This window comes from Linepithema humile, chromosome 5 (assembly GCF_040581485.1).
Source record: "Linepithema humile isolate Giens D197 chromosome 5, Lhum_UNIL_v1.0, whole genome shotgun sequence".
NCBI classification, from domain to species: domain Eukaryota; kingdom Metazoa; phylum Arthropoda; class Insecta; order Hymenoptera; family Formicidae; genus Linepithema; species Linepithema humile.
In genome coordinates this window covers 15209272-15224528 of record NC_090132.1, presented here as the reverse complement: position 1 = coordinate 15224528, position 15257 = coordinate 15209272, and the positions used below count along the sequence as shown (strand labels likewise).

The following is a 15257-nucleotide window of genomic DNA, read 5'->3' as shown; positions in this document are numbered from 1 at the left end:
TATTTATAACTTAAAAACTTTTTTATAGCTGCATAATTCCTAAATAAGATCAAAAAACAAAATAATCCGAAATATCACAGAATGTATAATTTAAACTCAACGTTGCATCAGCAAGATATTTAAAAATATTTCTACTGATGTTTTCTCCTTAAAATTGCGATAAATGTGACATTTTAAAATATTCTTTCTTTAAATTCATCAAAGAACCTGTTCGTACACTTAAAAGATTGAGAAGCTGTTTTCATGTATAAAACAAAAAACAAATTCTTAATACCCAGTCATGCTATTTATTCCATTTATAATGAATTCCATAAACAAGTTTTCCTTCTACACCCACGTCCATACTTACCATTGACGATGATATAAAATCCACGCGACACGTTGTTATCAAAAAGGAAATGACTAAGAAAACAATCAACGACAAATTGTTACTTAATCGTTGAAATTTATTAGTTTAACTTCACAAGAAAACATTTTGTATTAAAATATATATATATATGTATATATAACATTCATTCGTTAGGAGGGCAGTGTTCTCTGGCCGCATACGAATCACGCGCGGTCGAAGATAATAATAAGTATAAAAGATATATATAAGAATATAATTTCCTATGCGACTGATACAGCGATATGTATTGTTCTTCGTTTCCTCAGCTGGTCTTTTTCTTCGCCTTACTAAAAATGTGGCAAGAACCGATATAATTCCATCAAGATCAGATCTCGACGCTATTCCAATGCGAAAAAAAGGAATTGTATGTATCTCGCGATGATGGAGACATGATAATTGGCGTAAAGTGAATATTTCTCATGTGCAGGCGTCGAAATCAGTACTCGTTAGAATTCTACCGAATCACGAATAACAAACACTCGTGACGTATTGTTTAACGCCGTTAAACAATGTATACATGGTGTTCGGCTACTTTTCTTAAGCCCTATCATCGCAGATAATATATTATCCCCTACTCTTATTCTTATAAATATCGCCGATACATCAATGACGAAAGAAAAAAAAAATTCCACAGTATAAAGAAGGTGATGTATCGTCTGTATCTGTAGCCATCGATTACTTGTGCGCATTTTACTAATTAGCATTGAAAAATATATAATATACTACTCATACATATACATGAAAAGAAAGGAAAAGATGAGAGAAAAAATCATTCCAAGCACGTATTTTCGTGCCTATTGCAACAGTGATAAGAAACAGAAAAGATATATTTATATATATATATATATATATATATTTATTTATATATATCTTTTCTGTCTCTTATCACTGTTGTAGAAGGCACGAGAACATGTGCTTGGATGATTTTTCCTCTATCCTTTCCTTTTTTTTCCAGGAAAACAGAAATCGGACAGAATAATACATGTATGTCGATAAAACAATGTCCTATCTGTCACGTTTCGAATATTTATGCACCCACCAACGCGGTGTCGTAAAAACACGAGCAAAAGGAAGCGAGAGTTCTTATCTCCGCTTGGCAGGATGCAGGCACTTCTGGTCAGTTATACGGCGTATAATTCTGGTTGTGATACATCTAACTATATCTTGAGTCGAGTATATGTGAGTTAAGAATATCTCTATTCAATCGTTTGACTGTAGTTTGAAATAAGTTTGACTGTGTTTATATTTACTTCGTTTTTTATTTCGATTTAATTTTTAACATCTTCCGTCAAAAGAATATGCAATCTTTTTTTTTATTTCTTCTAAAATTCAATCTCTATCAAATTTAGAAAATTTTTCAATCTCCGAAATTCGTATTTCACGAATAAATTTCGTAAGGTGGAAAAATTCGAAAACGATTGGAATGTCAATTAGCTATTGAGAGGAATGCACTTTATATCTAACGCTAACCAGGCACTTATTAGGTACATCGCGAGTGTCACAATCAATTTTCTAAGAAATAACATTGAAGCAACGAAGACAATGCTGATTGAGACAATTATTATCGCCGCAAAATGTGAACAAAGCAAGAGAAATATATAGTAATATTATGCGAATTCTAGCGTTCACCAATTGAAAATCAACGAAGCATCGAGGAAAGTAACGCGATATAACACCGAAAAGCGTTGTGTCCTCCGTAATAATTCTACTTCGCATGCACATCTAAATGTGATACAAAATCATGGCGACGAATGTTTCAATTACTTGGCAGTCTTACTTTGAGCATATAGATCTCTCGTAGAAATGTTTCTAAATGGCAAAGAAGCGAATAATAAAAATCGCATCGCGTGTTTCTTCTCCTTTAATAACTTCTTAGCGCTACAAGTGTCCATCCGTATTTTCTCCATATATTTACCGTACAAAGTGAACGTTTCACACGGTTTAAACCGGAACTGACGTTGCGTTACAATGCCATGATATACCATTAAAGTATAGTGATACGTCAACGTCAGATCGATGGCTTATAGAAATTTTCTACTATTTTTTTTCAATAATATAGTTCATAAACTGCACATTTATAAATTTATCTTTCTTTTTTGAAAAAATCTTTATTTAATGTCGTATACTATATACATAACAAATAATGAAGTATGATGATGTCATTTTTATACAACTATGTTAATACAGGATCAAGATAAAAAGATATCGTAAGAGCTTGAACGATATCAGTTTTTCAATAAATAGATCACGAGTTTTGATTATTATGATTCGATCCTGCTTTAAAGCATTAAATTCTTAAGTCGACTGCAAATAAAACTTGACTATCTTTAGTGTGAAATCAACGAAGACAAAAACTGATATAAATTTTTTTATCCGCAAATCCCGCGAGGCAAAGATCACTCTGATAACGGTACCATAAGCCATCGCATTTTGGTTTGTCTCGGATGGTACAAACGAGCCGCTGTACTCGGCTCGTTTAATAATATGATACTCCATGTGAACACGTCAGCAGGATATTAAACAGCGTCGACGACATGCGTGTAATCTACGTGTAGAATATACGAACGGCGAAAAGTAGCGCTTTTTTTTTATCTATTTTTACATATGAAATATCTAAACTACCACTTGAAACGTGATGTCGATGGAGGAATAAAACAAGAGTCGTATTTTGTTGTTCACGTGACATCGTTTACGAATGATTTAGATACAGATTTCGTAAAAAATCGTGATTAAACAACGCGACGGTATTACAATACTAAATTGTTGGCTTATGGTACAGTCTTACATACCATAAAGATAAACAAGTCGATATTAAGTGAGGAATATTCGTAGCTTGGTCCCTCGATTACGCATCACTTTTATATTGTAAATTTATATAAAAAGGAAATCTTAATTTTACGTTGTAAAACATTGATCGGCGTACAATTGTAATGTCATAATCTAGTTCTGCGCGTACAAAATCGTGCGTATGTCTCTTTTTTTTTGTGGAATGATGAAATACGAAGACGGACGCGCGCAAATATTTCTACACATACACACGCACACCCATACACGCGCGCGCGGCTCTCCCTTTCTCACTCCCTCCCCCCTCTCACTCCCACACATTCTCTCTGCGTGTACGCTCATATATCATGTACAAGTAAACTTTTTCTCTCTACACACATAGCGACCTACGATACATGCGTATTTTCTACGATACATTTATTAGATATAAGAGAAATCAAAGTAACCAGTAGCGTAAAGAAAAAAAGTTAGGGTTCGCGGGGGACGGTGCGTGCGATTTTCTTGTGCGAGAAAGCTCCGTGGCATAAACTCAGAAATACACGTGTTAAACATTTCCACGTAGGAATGTTTTACGATAAGTTCATCATCGGATACTTCCGATTGTTTTACCTCATTCTGCGTTGAACTTAAAAAACCGTTACTCAGTTCAATGGAACGAAAAAAGAAAAGAAAAAAAAAAAAAAAAGAATAAAACAGAGCACCGTCCCTCGCTTTATCACACGATCCAAGTCTATGAACGAAGGTCGGAAGGACCTCACGCTCTTTTAAGCTCTTTCACAGGTGCCACACTCTTTCCATTTTCGTCGAAAAACGAAGGCCTTTGTTGGATTTGGAAAAATAGGCCTGAGATAGGTCAGCATTTTCGATATATAATTGGTGTGAAACTCCATTGGGTTCTCCTTACATGTCCGGCGCATATTCTTACAAGGCAGGTCGTTCCACGATGTACAATAACGTACGTTTGCTGCGGTAGGCGAAACTCGTAAGGAATGCAAGCGAAGAACGAACGCTGTGAAGCGCTTCGCGGAAGACTGGATTTTTATTCTCCGCGTGCAGAACGTTCGTGATTGAGGGGGCTTTATCCGTTGTGCATTATATACACTTTGCTGCAAAGTGCATTGCGTGGATGAAAACTCGCGGGAGCAACAAACTCCGCTATATCTTCGCATTAAATGCACCTCTGTTTTGCATTAATTTGATAAACTACAAGTAGAGTCGTCTTAAGCTTAATTTCTTATTGCAATAATTATATTATAACGACAAATAATTGTGTGATTTGAACGGCGGAGGAATAGCTAAGCAGCGCGATTAATTAATTCATTGTTTATATGTCATGGCAAAAATTCGAACTGCCTCGTAAATATATACGTAAAGAAAAAAAGTGTTTTGGACAGAAAATTATTTATAAAAAAAGATAAATTAAAAGAAATGATAATTTCTATTCTTTGAAATTAACTTGAATGTTTTTTTCCACAGAAAAGCTTCATTTCGAAGATATTCTATATTACTGTGTGATATGTTAAGTGATGTTTAGTGCTTATCAAACTGAAAAAGATATGCATAATTTAAACGATGAAAATAAGAATATTTGTTGTAAGAATTTCAAATTCCACTTGTTACCATTAGTTTTGCAAATGCAGTAACATTCTAAAATTGAATAAATAAACAATAAATGAAATATCGATAATGATAGTAGATAGTAGATAGATTCTTGTTTGAAGGAAAAACTAAGAGTGCGCGGAGTAAAATAAAGGAAGCGGACAGATGTAGAAATATGTGGAATGGGCGATTGTAAAAATTGATGGGAAACTCTCCGCGTAGGTGAAAGGAACCGAAGACGAGGAGAGTTCAATGCGAAGACGAGGAGAGGCAAGAAGGCGGGGCGTCGAACAGCGCGCTTTGTCTTAACTGCAAATCTAATGCCGAATGCGAAGTGTGTACTCACGTGAAAGAGGAATTGGCGAAATAGTAAAAATCTTGACCTAGCTATTGCGGCCCAATTGCACCAACGTTAATGACCTTAGTTCAACGGATACTTTCGTTTCATTTCGGAATCAAAATTGAAAAAAAGCGAAGAGCTACTTGAATTCTACAACGGAACTAGCTATTAATCTATTTATAAACTATATTTAATTACAATTTAAACTACATTTAATTACCTACCCTTGTTAATTTAATTGAACAATTAAATTAATCCCAATTGACTAAATCTTGCCTCATTATTACACATTCTAGAAAAAAGCTATACGATTGCAAGTTATTACAAGTTTATTGCAAGTTCATGTAATTAACGCTGGTCAGGCTAATTCAAGATTAATAAATAAAAGTCCAATCTTTGATCTTTGAGATGCTAAAGATCCAAGTTTAAAACTAATTCTCAATTGGCCTTCTTCCTTTTCTATATTATGAATAAAATTATAGTATAGAAGGAAATAGCGAATCATTAATCGAGAGTTAGCTGGACCAAACCGTCGGTGCAATTTAGCCTAAGACGCTAATTCCTCCAATCCTCGTCTTCCTAATACTTAATCGCAATAGCTTTCGTTCTTTCTTTCTCGTCCCTAATTTGGAGACAGTCCTACCGTTTCGCTTCCGCTCTTTGCTGTATCGAGCGGAGTGTCGCTTGGGAAAAAGACGAGGAACCCATAGGAGGACTTCTTGAAAACTTCTTCAGGACTCCTTGAAGAAGGCCCTTCCCGATCGCTTGGCAATGCGTTACACATTCTCCTTGCCCTGAAGCTTGATCGCGAGGTCAGCGATGAGCTGCTTGTAAACTAACGGGTCGATGTTCTTGCCGAGCTGATAGAGGACGAACCAGTCACCGATCTGCAACTTGTCATTGATTATCTTGATTTGATCGTGCGGCGACAGACGCGAGCGAGCACGAAGCAGCACCAGTCGGATTTTCGGACTGCTAACCACTGCCAGGCGGTACAGCAGACTTAAGCCGCTCATGGCGGACAGGATGATAAACCAAAACCAGAGGAAGACGTAAATCTTCTCGTTGACGATGTTGAGCGGCAGCACGCAGAGACCGTCGAACTTCTGTACCGTGCCGGACGCACCATATTTGTGGAATGTACATTTCGTCACCTTCGGGAACACTTTGGACATAGGATCGGTGCGCTCCTCCGGTTCCAGTTCGGTAAATTTGATCACGTCGGAGCCGTAAGTAGTGAACTCGCCGTCTAGGAAGAAGTCTATGAAGAAGATCTGGCCGATCACGTTGGCGAAATTCATCAACTCGCACAGGAAGAAACGGTAGGCGTAAAAGTTCTGCGAGTGCAGATTCGAGACGAAGTAATCGACCAGCAGCTTACGCCGGTCGCTTTTGCAATCCTCGCTGACCACCGGGCAGTTGAGGTCCAGCACCAACATCTTAATTCTGCCGCCCTCCCACGTCTTCCACAGGTAACGCGGGACGTAAAACAGAATTGCTTGGAAAAAGAGGCAAAAACAGACCCACTGATAATATTTGTGGTACTTTATATTGTCCTCGCCCTCGATGTGCGAGGCGACGCCCGGCTGTACGAGGTCCTTGCCGACGATGCCGGTCCGATCCGGAATCGTAAAGGTCGAGTAAATCCAGCAGTAGGTGTCCATCACGTGCAGCGGTATCTCGTCGACAATGCAGTCGATCGGATCGCCAATATATTGCCGGGAGGTCACCAATAACGAGAAAATCACCAGAAAGATCACGGTGGCTTTGTAATGCAGCCGGAACACATTGTTATCGATGCACACGGAATCGAGCTTCAGCAGCCCCTTCACGGAACCAAACACGTCAAACATGATGGCGAAAGCTTACTTCCTTTTTTTGCTTTAATAAATTCTTTCGATTCCTCGCACGACGACACACGTATTTCTCACCGATATGGCCGATCACCGACCAGCGCAGCAGTCCGGTCACAAACCGAATTCGTTTCGTACAGTCTCTCGTTGCACCTTCCCACAACGCGACACCGTCGTGCACATTCGAGTCGAGCTCGGCAGCTTCCGCGCTTCCTCGTTCTCACTCGTGCAACCCCAGCTACGACGACAGATCGGCGTACGTTAATTCGCTCGGTCTCTCGCGCGCGCACACGTGCGCTCTGTTACATCCGTACTATACGACGGCGACGACGGGCGATCCGCTTCTCTCGCGCGCGCGCAACACAACAGCAGGTCACACTATCGTCACGTTCGCGTCACTACACGACGTTACAAGCATCACCGAGCGGCTCTGTCGTAATGGCTGCGCCGGAGACGCCGTACGCGACACAAGCACGCGAGGACACACGGCGTTCCACGAGCTGCTCCCTTTTCTTTGTTTCTCTCTTTCTCTCACACACTATTTCGTCCTCTCTAGTTCTCCCCCTCTTCGTCTTGCTCATACGCTGCACGATTCCCTCTTTCCTTCTCTCATCGCTTACAGGCCGGTCGGGAACCGAGAACTGCTCGTTGCTTCTGCGGCACGACAGGGAAGCTCGTCCCCACCTACAACACCGACTATTCTCCTGCTCACCCTCCTAGCGTCTTCCATCTTCGTCTCTCTCTTTCACATGGCTATCTTACCAACGCGCTCCCACTTTATACCATTGACGATCGGTGTGTTCGGTTGCTCTCGGTCTCGTCTCGCAACGCGTTCGGCGAACTTCGATGGAGCTCGGGTGCTGTCGTGCACTTTAGCGTGGAGCAACATGACTCTTCGCATGGTTGTTACCATGGCGACTGGCTACTGATGCTGCGGAAGCGTGAGACTCGAGGAATTTTTTTGTTGCATTAAATCGATTATGATTGATTTCACATCTATTTTTCTATATCTTTATTATAGATAAGATTGGAATTTAAAATAGAAAGAATGTTTAATCCGATATTAGTTTACGCCGTAATAAATATAATAGAACTTGATTGCATCAGTTGAGATATAAATTATAATTAATTGTGAATATAACGAAGTCTTTTTTTTTATTTATGCTACAAGAAAAAGACAATATATTAATCAATGAAGAAAGGATAAAAATCGATCCAAAACAAATATTAATTAATGAATCAATTGCAAATATTAAACGTAAAGGAAGAGACATCATATGGTTAAAAATTAAGTTATTTTCTTGAAAAGACTTAAATAATATTTTTATTTTACATATTTTATAATTTTCATAAAATATTATTTTAATTTTTTAGAAATATGAAAGTAATATTTTATTAACATATATGAAATAAAATATAAAAGACCATAAATCCATTTCCACGTGTCGCCAACGCGCTAACAACGCGCGTAACTAAGGTGCACGATATTTAGCCTCAGGAATATCCATATTATAAATGCAACAAGATAATAAATATGGAATAAATATAGATTTCCACATCACTTGTGAGGTACTATTGTACTATTGAAGAATGCGTCAATAATAGTACCTCACAGCTGATGTGGAAATTTATTGTCTCATATTTATTATCTTGTTGCATTTGTGATATGGACATTCCTGAGGCTGACTATCACGCATCTTATTGTTAGTTACAGGCGTTGTTAGCGCGTTTGGTGACTCGTTGCTAGCATGCGAACAGCAAGGAGGGAACAGTAGGCGTCAATCAGAAAATCGAGCCGAAAGTTGCAACTAATTCCCATCTCTGTTTTAAACAAAGCTGTAGAAAAAGAATGGTGTGAAAAATAAACAAAGACACGATCATTACAGATTTACCATAATTCTGTTATGCAAAAAAAATACGGCATCAGTTTTAACATTTTCTTCTGTGGGTCAGTGACACAAAGGATTGTTACGTTCGCCAGCTGACGTAATCCATGAATGAAAATGGACGAAAAACTGTGCTGCTACACTTTTTTACGTTCGCAACGTTGCGTGACAAAGCCTCAGTTCACGTGATGTAATGATAACATCTACATCCAAACGTAGTTTGTGCAATGTCACAAGATTCTCATGTCGTTTAACATTTACTCTGAAAGACGCACAACACAATTCTTATGATATGCGCTGGCAGCGTAGTTATCATGTGATAATATGTGATAGTATTATATCATAAATAAATAATATCACGGTATACGATAATTTATGCGATAAATAAATAATATCACCAATGAGGATATTATTAGTATGATTAGCAATGTTCACCGAACTCGAAATGCTGAGGCCCCAACTAATCTTTTTTTTGGTTACATTTTTCCTACACAGAAAAATTCCAAGAATTTTTGCTTTTGTGTTCATAATGAAAGAAAACCAGAATGGAAAGAAACCGAAAACTCTGGATATATATGCCGCTGAAGAAATTTTTCCGTTACACTAATAACGCATATAATCGATCAATTAAAGAAAACAATAATAATAACAATATAATTAACTTACTCTCGTGAAAATATTTATTTCGAAAACTTTGTAAAATTCATAGACAAAAACATATTTTTCCAATATTTTATATTATCAATATTTGAGATTTTATTATACAATATTCCAATACGAAGTTTAGGCTCATCGACAATTAAATAATTAAATATTTCAGTGTGATAGCAGTATTTTTAATAATGCAATCCACATTGTTGAAGAATAATTAATACATCAATTTATTATACAACTCATTATCATACAAACTATTGTGTTAATTTTATTTATTCTATGCACTGAATCGTAAATCATTCATATAATAGTGTATGATTAGACGCGTGATCTAAATATAGAACTACCGTAATGAAACCTGCGCTTCTCCGCTGATTAATTATTCCTGTTAAATCTATATATAACAGATTACCGCTTAAGCTATCGAAGACAAAGTAACAGAGAAAAATACCTCTGCTAAATATCCTGTTCATATATCGTCTACGAGCAACGTCAGCGGGGTAACTCTATCTTGCTGAGCAATCCTATCACATTTCTGATTCGTCGTCGAGAAATATCAGACGTTAAAGCAATAGCCAGCTGTTTGAGTCATCTCGTACAACAGCGCGTCGGGTCATCTCGTTATCTTCCGTTCAGGTAGGACTTTACCTGGCTTCGAGCACGGGCTCGGATGAATCAGTGCTCCGCAGAAAAGGATCTTTAATCCTGGTAGCACTAAAGCCCAATCTACAATGTGCTTTTCGATTTTTGTTTTCTGCCTTTTTGCCTTTGTGTAAAGGCATATATTTCTTCGGAAATTCGAAAAAGAGAAATTGTAAATCACGGTGTTTCTTGACTCCATGCGACATAAAAAGCAAAAATATACGAAAGGCAGAGAGCGAAAAACAATATGCAAAAAGCACATTGTAAATCAGGCCTAAGAGGCTACATGCAGAGATTCAAACCGGTTAAATATAGTTAGTTTGGTTTTCGAAGCTGTAGGTACGCCAAAATAATTCTTTTCTTTTTACTTCTGATACATAAAAAATATATTTTTCGAGCTTATTGTAGCATAAATTAAATATTTCATGAAAATGTTTTTTAATTATTTTAATTGTAACACATGTTGCTTATACATATTCTAAAATATTTTATTTTATTATTTGATCAATAGTATTTAATAATTGTCTACGATGTCTTTAAAAATAAAGTTTAAAATTTAATCAGAATATTGTTTAAATAATAACCCAGTAAACGCAAGCTAGCATAACGTCAATGTTATAATTTCCCACAACAACGTAACTGCAATATAATTATATTGTTGAGTGGGAAATTACATAACATTAATGTTATGTTACTGTTACTTTATGTTTGCTGGGAAGAAAGTTTTTAGCAATAATATATATATAATATTATATAATAAGATTATATAATAAAATTCATAATTTCTTTTACAGTCTAATATTTTTTTGTGAATATTTTGTAATTTTTGTTTGTGAGCAATCTTTAAGTCTCTCTTTATGTTACGTAAAATTGGCTCACTTATAGTTCACTACACTGATATCAGATAAGGTAATGATATCTATTAATTGCGAAAAATGTAGATAAGGCAAATTATATCTCATATCATGCAATTTGGAAAATTACTATTATTTGAATTGATATAAGCAATTTTTATCAAAGAGACAATAATTATATCATACTATTATCATTCTTAAATTCACAATCAGTATTACATTAAATATATCGTTGTGTGATATATGTGCTTCTACACGTGTTTGAGATTTTTATACAATATATTTTTTATTAAATATTAATTTAAATAATTTTTTGTTCTATTTTAGTTAATTAACAATTCTATTAATAATTCTAATTTGTTGTTGTTTCTATTGTTGATTGATTTTGTTTTATGTATGATTTGCATCATGTATGATTTGCATCATGTATGATTTGCATCATGTATGATTTGAAAACTCGCTTAGCAACTCGTTAAGTTACAATTGCTTAAAAACAGCTTATTAATCATTATTTTTCAAGCAATGTAATAATTTAATTTCTATAAATTATTCAAAGAAATATGCACAGCGCGCGCAGAGAAATTGATAGAATATATGATAAATAAATTAGAGGTGCTGAATTTTATTGCAAGTGGCAAAACAAAAATAATTATTTTACAATTCATAATAAAAAATGATAAATTTGATAATTTTGTACCATTTACAAAGACGCTGTATTCAAGGACGGTCCTGTGGCGCAACGGATAACGCGTCTGACTACGGATCAGAAGATTCCAGGTTCGAATCCTGGCAGGATCGCAGATTTACTTTTTTTCTCATTTTTTTTATTAAATTTTAATTTTAAGAATAAAATAAAGAAATTGCTTAACCAAAATTTACACACTGAAACTGTACATAGTAATTAGTTTACTTAATATTGATTTTATTTTTTAACAAAATTTTCTAATTAGAAACATAATTATGTTACTATTCTTTGTAGTATTTTGTAAAGTCATTATCCTTTTACGATTTACTCATTTACTCATCGGCTTTCCTAATTATTGTCTTTCTTTATAAATATAGATAGGGTTAAGAAAGTTTTTACTATGTACATCTGCTTTTGTCTTATATATATTGTCATGATCGCGTATATTTCTATCGCTATCGTAGACGCAATGCGCGTAAAAAGATTTCTATTCAACGTCGCGTTCAGCACTAATTGCTGCCAAGCATGGGTCAAATAAATTAACCCATCACCGTCGATTCCTCGCTGCACGCAAGGGTCGATAGTAAGGCGTGTGTAAGCCGAGAAGGACCATCAAGGCAAACTACAAGAATTCGGTGGCTATTTTAATGTGTGATACGCCTTTGTGTCTACGTTAGTGAAAGTTGCGCCTTTTAATTCAATCGATACCATTCTGTGATTCAGAAACTGATAAAAAAAATATATATGTCAGATGGAAAAGACAGATATTATAGGTACTAATATATTAATTATAAAAACTTTCAGATTTTACGTTTTAAGAGTTATATTTGTATTTATTAAAATAATTGTAATTATTTTGTCTTACTAGAATAATAAACATTTAACTGTTTCATTAGAAAAAGCTCAATAATTGCTCGCTAAAAAATTTTAGAATGAGAAAATATTCATATATACAACTCTCGTCAGCAATTATAAGTTACACAATACATATAGACTTGTTAATTTAGCCAATTTATAATAATTTATATAAATAAATTAATTTATGAAAATGCATTATGCATTTCAACTTTACATATAGAAAAGAATAGTAAAGTAATATAAAGTTTTTTACGCTGTGGAGCAGTAACGTTTTTCATTTGTTTTCATCGCAAAATAGTAAAAATTATGCTGGTGTTTAATTAAAATTAATTTCAGATTTTTAAGTAGCTGTGTTTTCTTTTACGCTTCTTTTCGCTCCTAATTTGACTTTCTGTTAAATTTCGAGAAAATTATAAAATCTTCCATATATATATATATGCACCTTTATATGTTAATTTAATCAACGTTTACGGTTACCATATAATATACCCCTTTTGCTTTTAAAATTCCAGGTCGATGATCTTGATATTTCAACATATCAGAACTATGAGTTATTCATTCTGAGGAAAAGGCCCTGCCCCGCGGCCGGGTGAAATTATCACGAGCTCTTGTTAATCACGTTATCTTACGTTACGCCTGCTATGCTAATGCAGTTATTTTATCAAATATTTTTGTTTTCAGAGACATATGTATTATATATATATTAAGTGTTAAATTTCTACTTAATAAACTTTTTTTTAATGAACAATATACAATTTTAACAATATCTTTAAAAATTCAAATTTGTAAGAAAAGATAATTTGAATATACATGAAATGTCCTTTTCGGCTTACGATTTGTTTTTAATCTATATCGCATTATCTTTATAAAATTTTTTTTTTAATGGATAAACTTCTGAAAAGCTATCACCTCCGATTTGACTGATTTAGAGCTTTTTATGAGCTTCATTTTTTGTTTGACAACTTTTTCCGTACAATGAATACTTTCTGAAATAATTAACAAAAACAGTTTTACCTTTGAGGGGGGCTGGCGGGCGGAGGGGGCATTTGCGTCAAAAATCCATTTGGGAATATTATTTACTAGATAAAATGAGTATTTAGGCTGAATATCAGCCAAATCGGAGGTGATAGCTTTTCGGAAGTCCACCCAATTCTTTATATATTTGAAAATATATTTTTGTAGCAATACGATATTTATCCAAGTAGCTTTTTAAACTTCTGAATATATTGTATATGGATGGCTTTCAGATCGTTCAATTTGATGTGGAATTTCGACAATGCATATCGTTCTGACGGTAGCAGGAGAAAAGTATTTCTAAAATCAGCTTAAGAATTTTAGACTGCGGTGGGTTTCTCTTACCTGCGATCTGCGAGGAGGCGTCGACGTGGCTCGATTCTCGATACATCAGCTGGTGCGGGTACCTGTAACTTCTCTCCGTTTCTCTTTGTTTCTCTTTCACGTCCTCTCCCTCTCCCTCTCTCTCTCCCTCCTAACCCTCCCTCCCTTTCTCACTCTCTTTCTCTCTTACGCGCGCGCGCGCGCACACACACACTCAGCCGGGGAGAACGAAGAGAAGGATTGAACAAAGAAAAAGATAAGAAAGAAAGAAAGAGAGAAGGCCGGTTTTTCTGGTTTTCCACCTCCGCAATCTCGTGGTCTCCCCTGTAGTCTTCTCTCGTTACCCTCGTACAATATGCCGCATACATGCTTCATGTAATGTAATAATCGTTCGACAAACGAATATATATGTTGTATATATACACACACATAAATATACATACATATACAAAATTATAAATTATGAAATTTATTCCATCAAGATTTATTGTAGACAGTCGATACATATATGTAAAATGATGTATCTTTTAAATATTTTATTCCTCGGATATTCATATTAAGAGTTCCTACGTCCCTCTGTTATGAAACTCTCGATATTTGATCTTAACATTTATTTATTTTATAACACGAAATGATAAAACATCCTGAAAGTTTTAAAAAGAATTCCAGTTGAGTAAAATAAATTGTTATCTTACAATTAGACAACGCTAACGAATTTATAGGTAAAGATTTTAAAAATACTATACGATACAAAACGGAACATTAATCTATTTATCAAAATTAAAATTTCAAAGTTAAGAAATATCTTGTAATGTGTGAAATACTTCACACACTATTGTCAATAGTTTCGAGGCCGAGAGACTCGCGGGGTTTTGTAAGATTGTTTCTATCTTATTATCTGCATATTTTATATATTTTTCTCTCTCTCTCTCATTCTTGCGCTATGTATTAACACGTACATTGTTGTTTTTGCTCTGCATCTTCCAAATTGCAATCGTGAAATTCCAACGATACCTTGTCGTCCTGTTATCATAGCCCTGTTATCAGTGGCGCACTCAGGATATTTTTTTCGGGGGGGGGGGAGGTTAAAATTCACACACGCAAAATGAAATAGTATGACCAAAAGTCAGGATAATTTTATATTGCACACTAAAAAATATAAAAATGTTACATTGTTTAATAAAAAATACAATTTATTTTTATAGTAGCATAATTATAAATTGATATCAAGTTTTCTTGGTTTTTTTCTTAAATAATTAGATTAACTGGATTGCTTAAATAATCAGAAAATTTGTCTATATATATATATGGCTGCTAGATGTTTCTCATTTAAATCTTTTCACAATATGAATATCTTAAAGTAGATATTATATACG

At 35.1% G+C, this 15257-nt stretch overlaps 1 protein-coding gene, 1 long non-coding RNA gene and 1 other non-coding gene across 4 annotated transcripts in view; 2 read left to right on the top strand and 1 right to left on the bottom strand.

The window, feature by feature from the left end:
* Window positions 1–13375, top strand: part of LOC105667286 (uncharacterized) — a 137243-nt gene extending 123868 nt beyond the window's left edge. For both annotated transcript variants that reach the window (XR_010890276.1, XR_010890277.1), the window contains one exon: window positions 13056–13375. This is a non-coding gene — a long non-coding RNA (uncharacterized lncRNA). The remainder of the gene's footprint in view (window positions 1–13055) is intronic.
* On the bottom strand, window positions 426–7715 carry Inx2 (innexin 2). Its single transcript, XM_012358995.2, has one exon. It carries the CDS (start codon window positions 6962–6964, stop codon window positions 5888–5890), a length of 1077 nt encoding a protein of 358 aa, XP_012214418.1. The 5' UTR covers window positions 6965–7715; the 3' UTR covers window positions 426–5887.
* On the top strand, window positions 11726–11798 carry TRNAR-ACG (transfer RNA arginine (anticodon ACG)). Its single transcript has one exon. It is a non-coding gene; the product is annotated as a tRNA-Arg (tRNA).
* Window positions 13376–15257: the final 1882 nt, after the last annotated feature.

Coding starts and splice junctions, on each gene's coding strand:
- Inx2 (XM_012358995.2), bottom strand. CDS start 6,964: ATGTTTGACGTGTTTGGTTCCGTGAAGGGGCTGCTGAAGCTCGATTCC.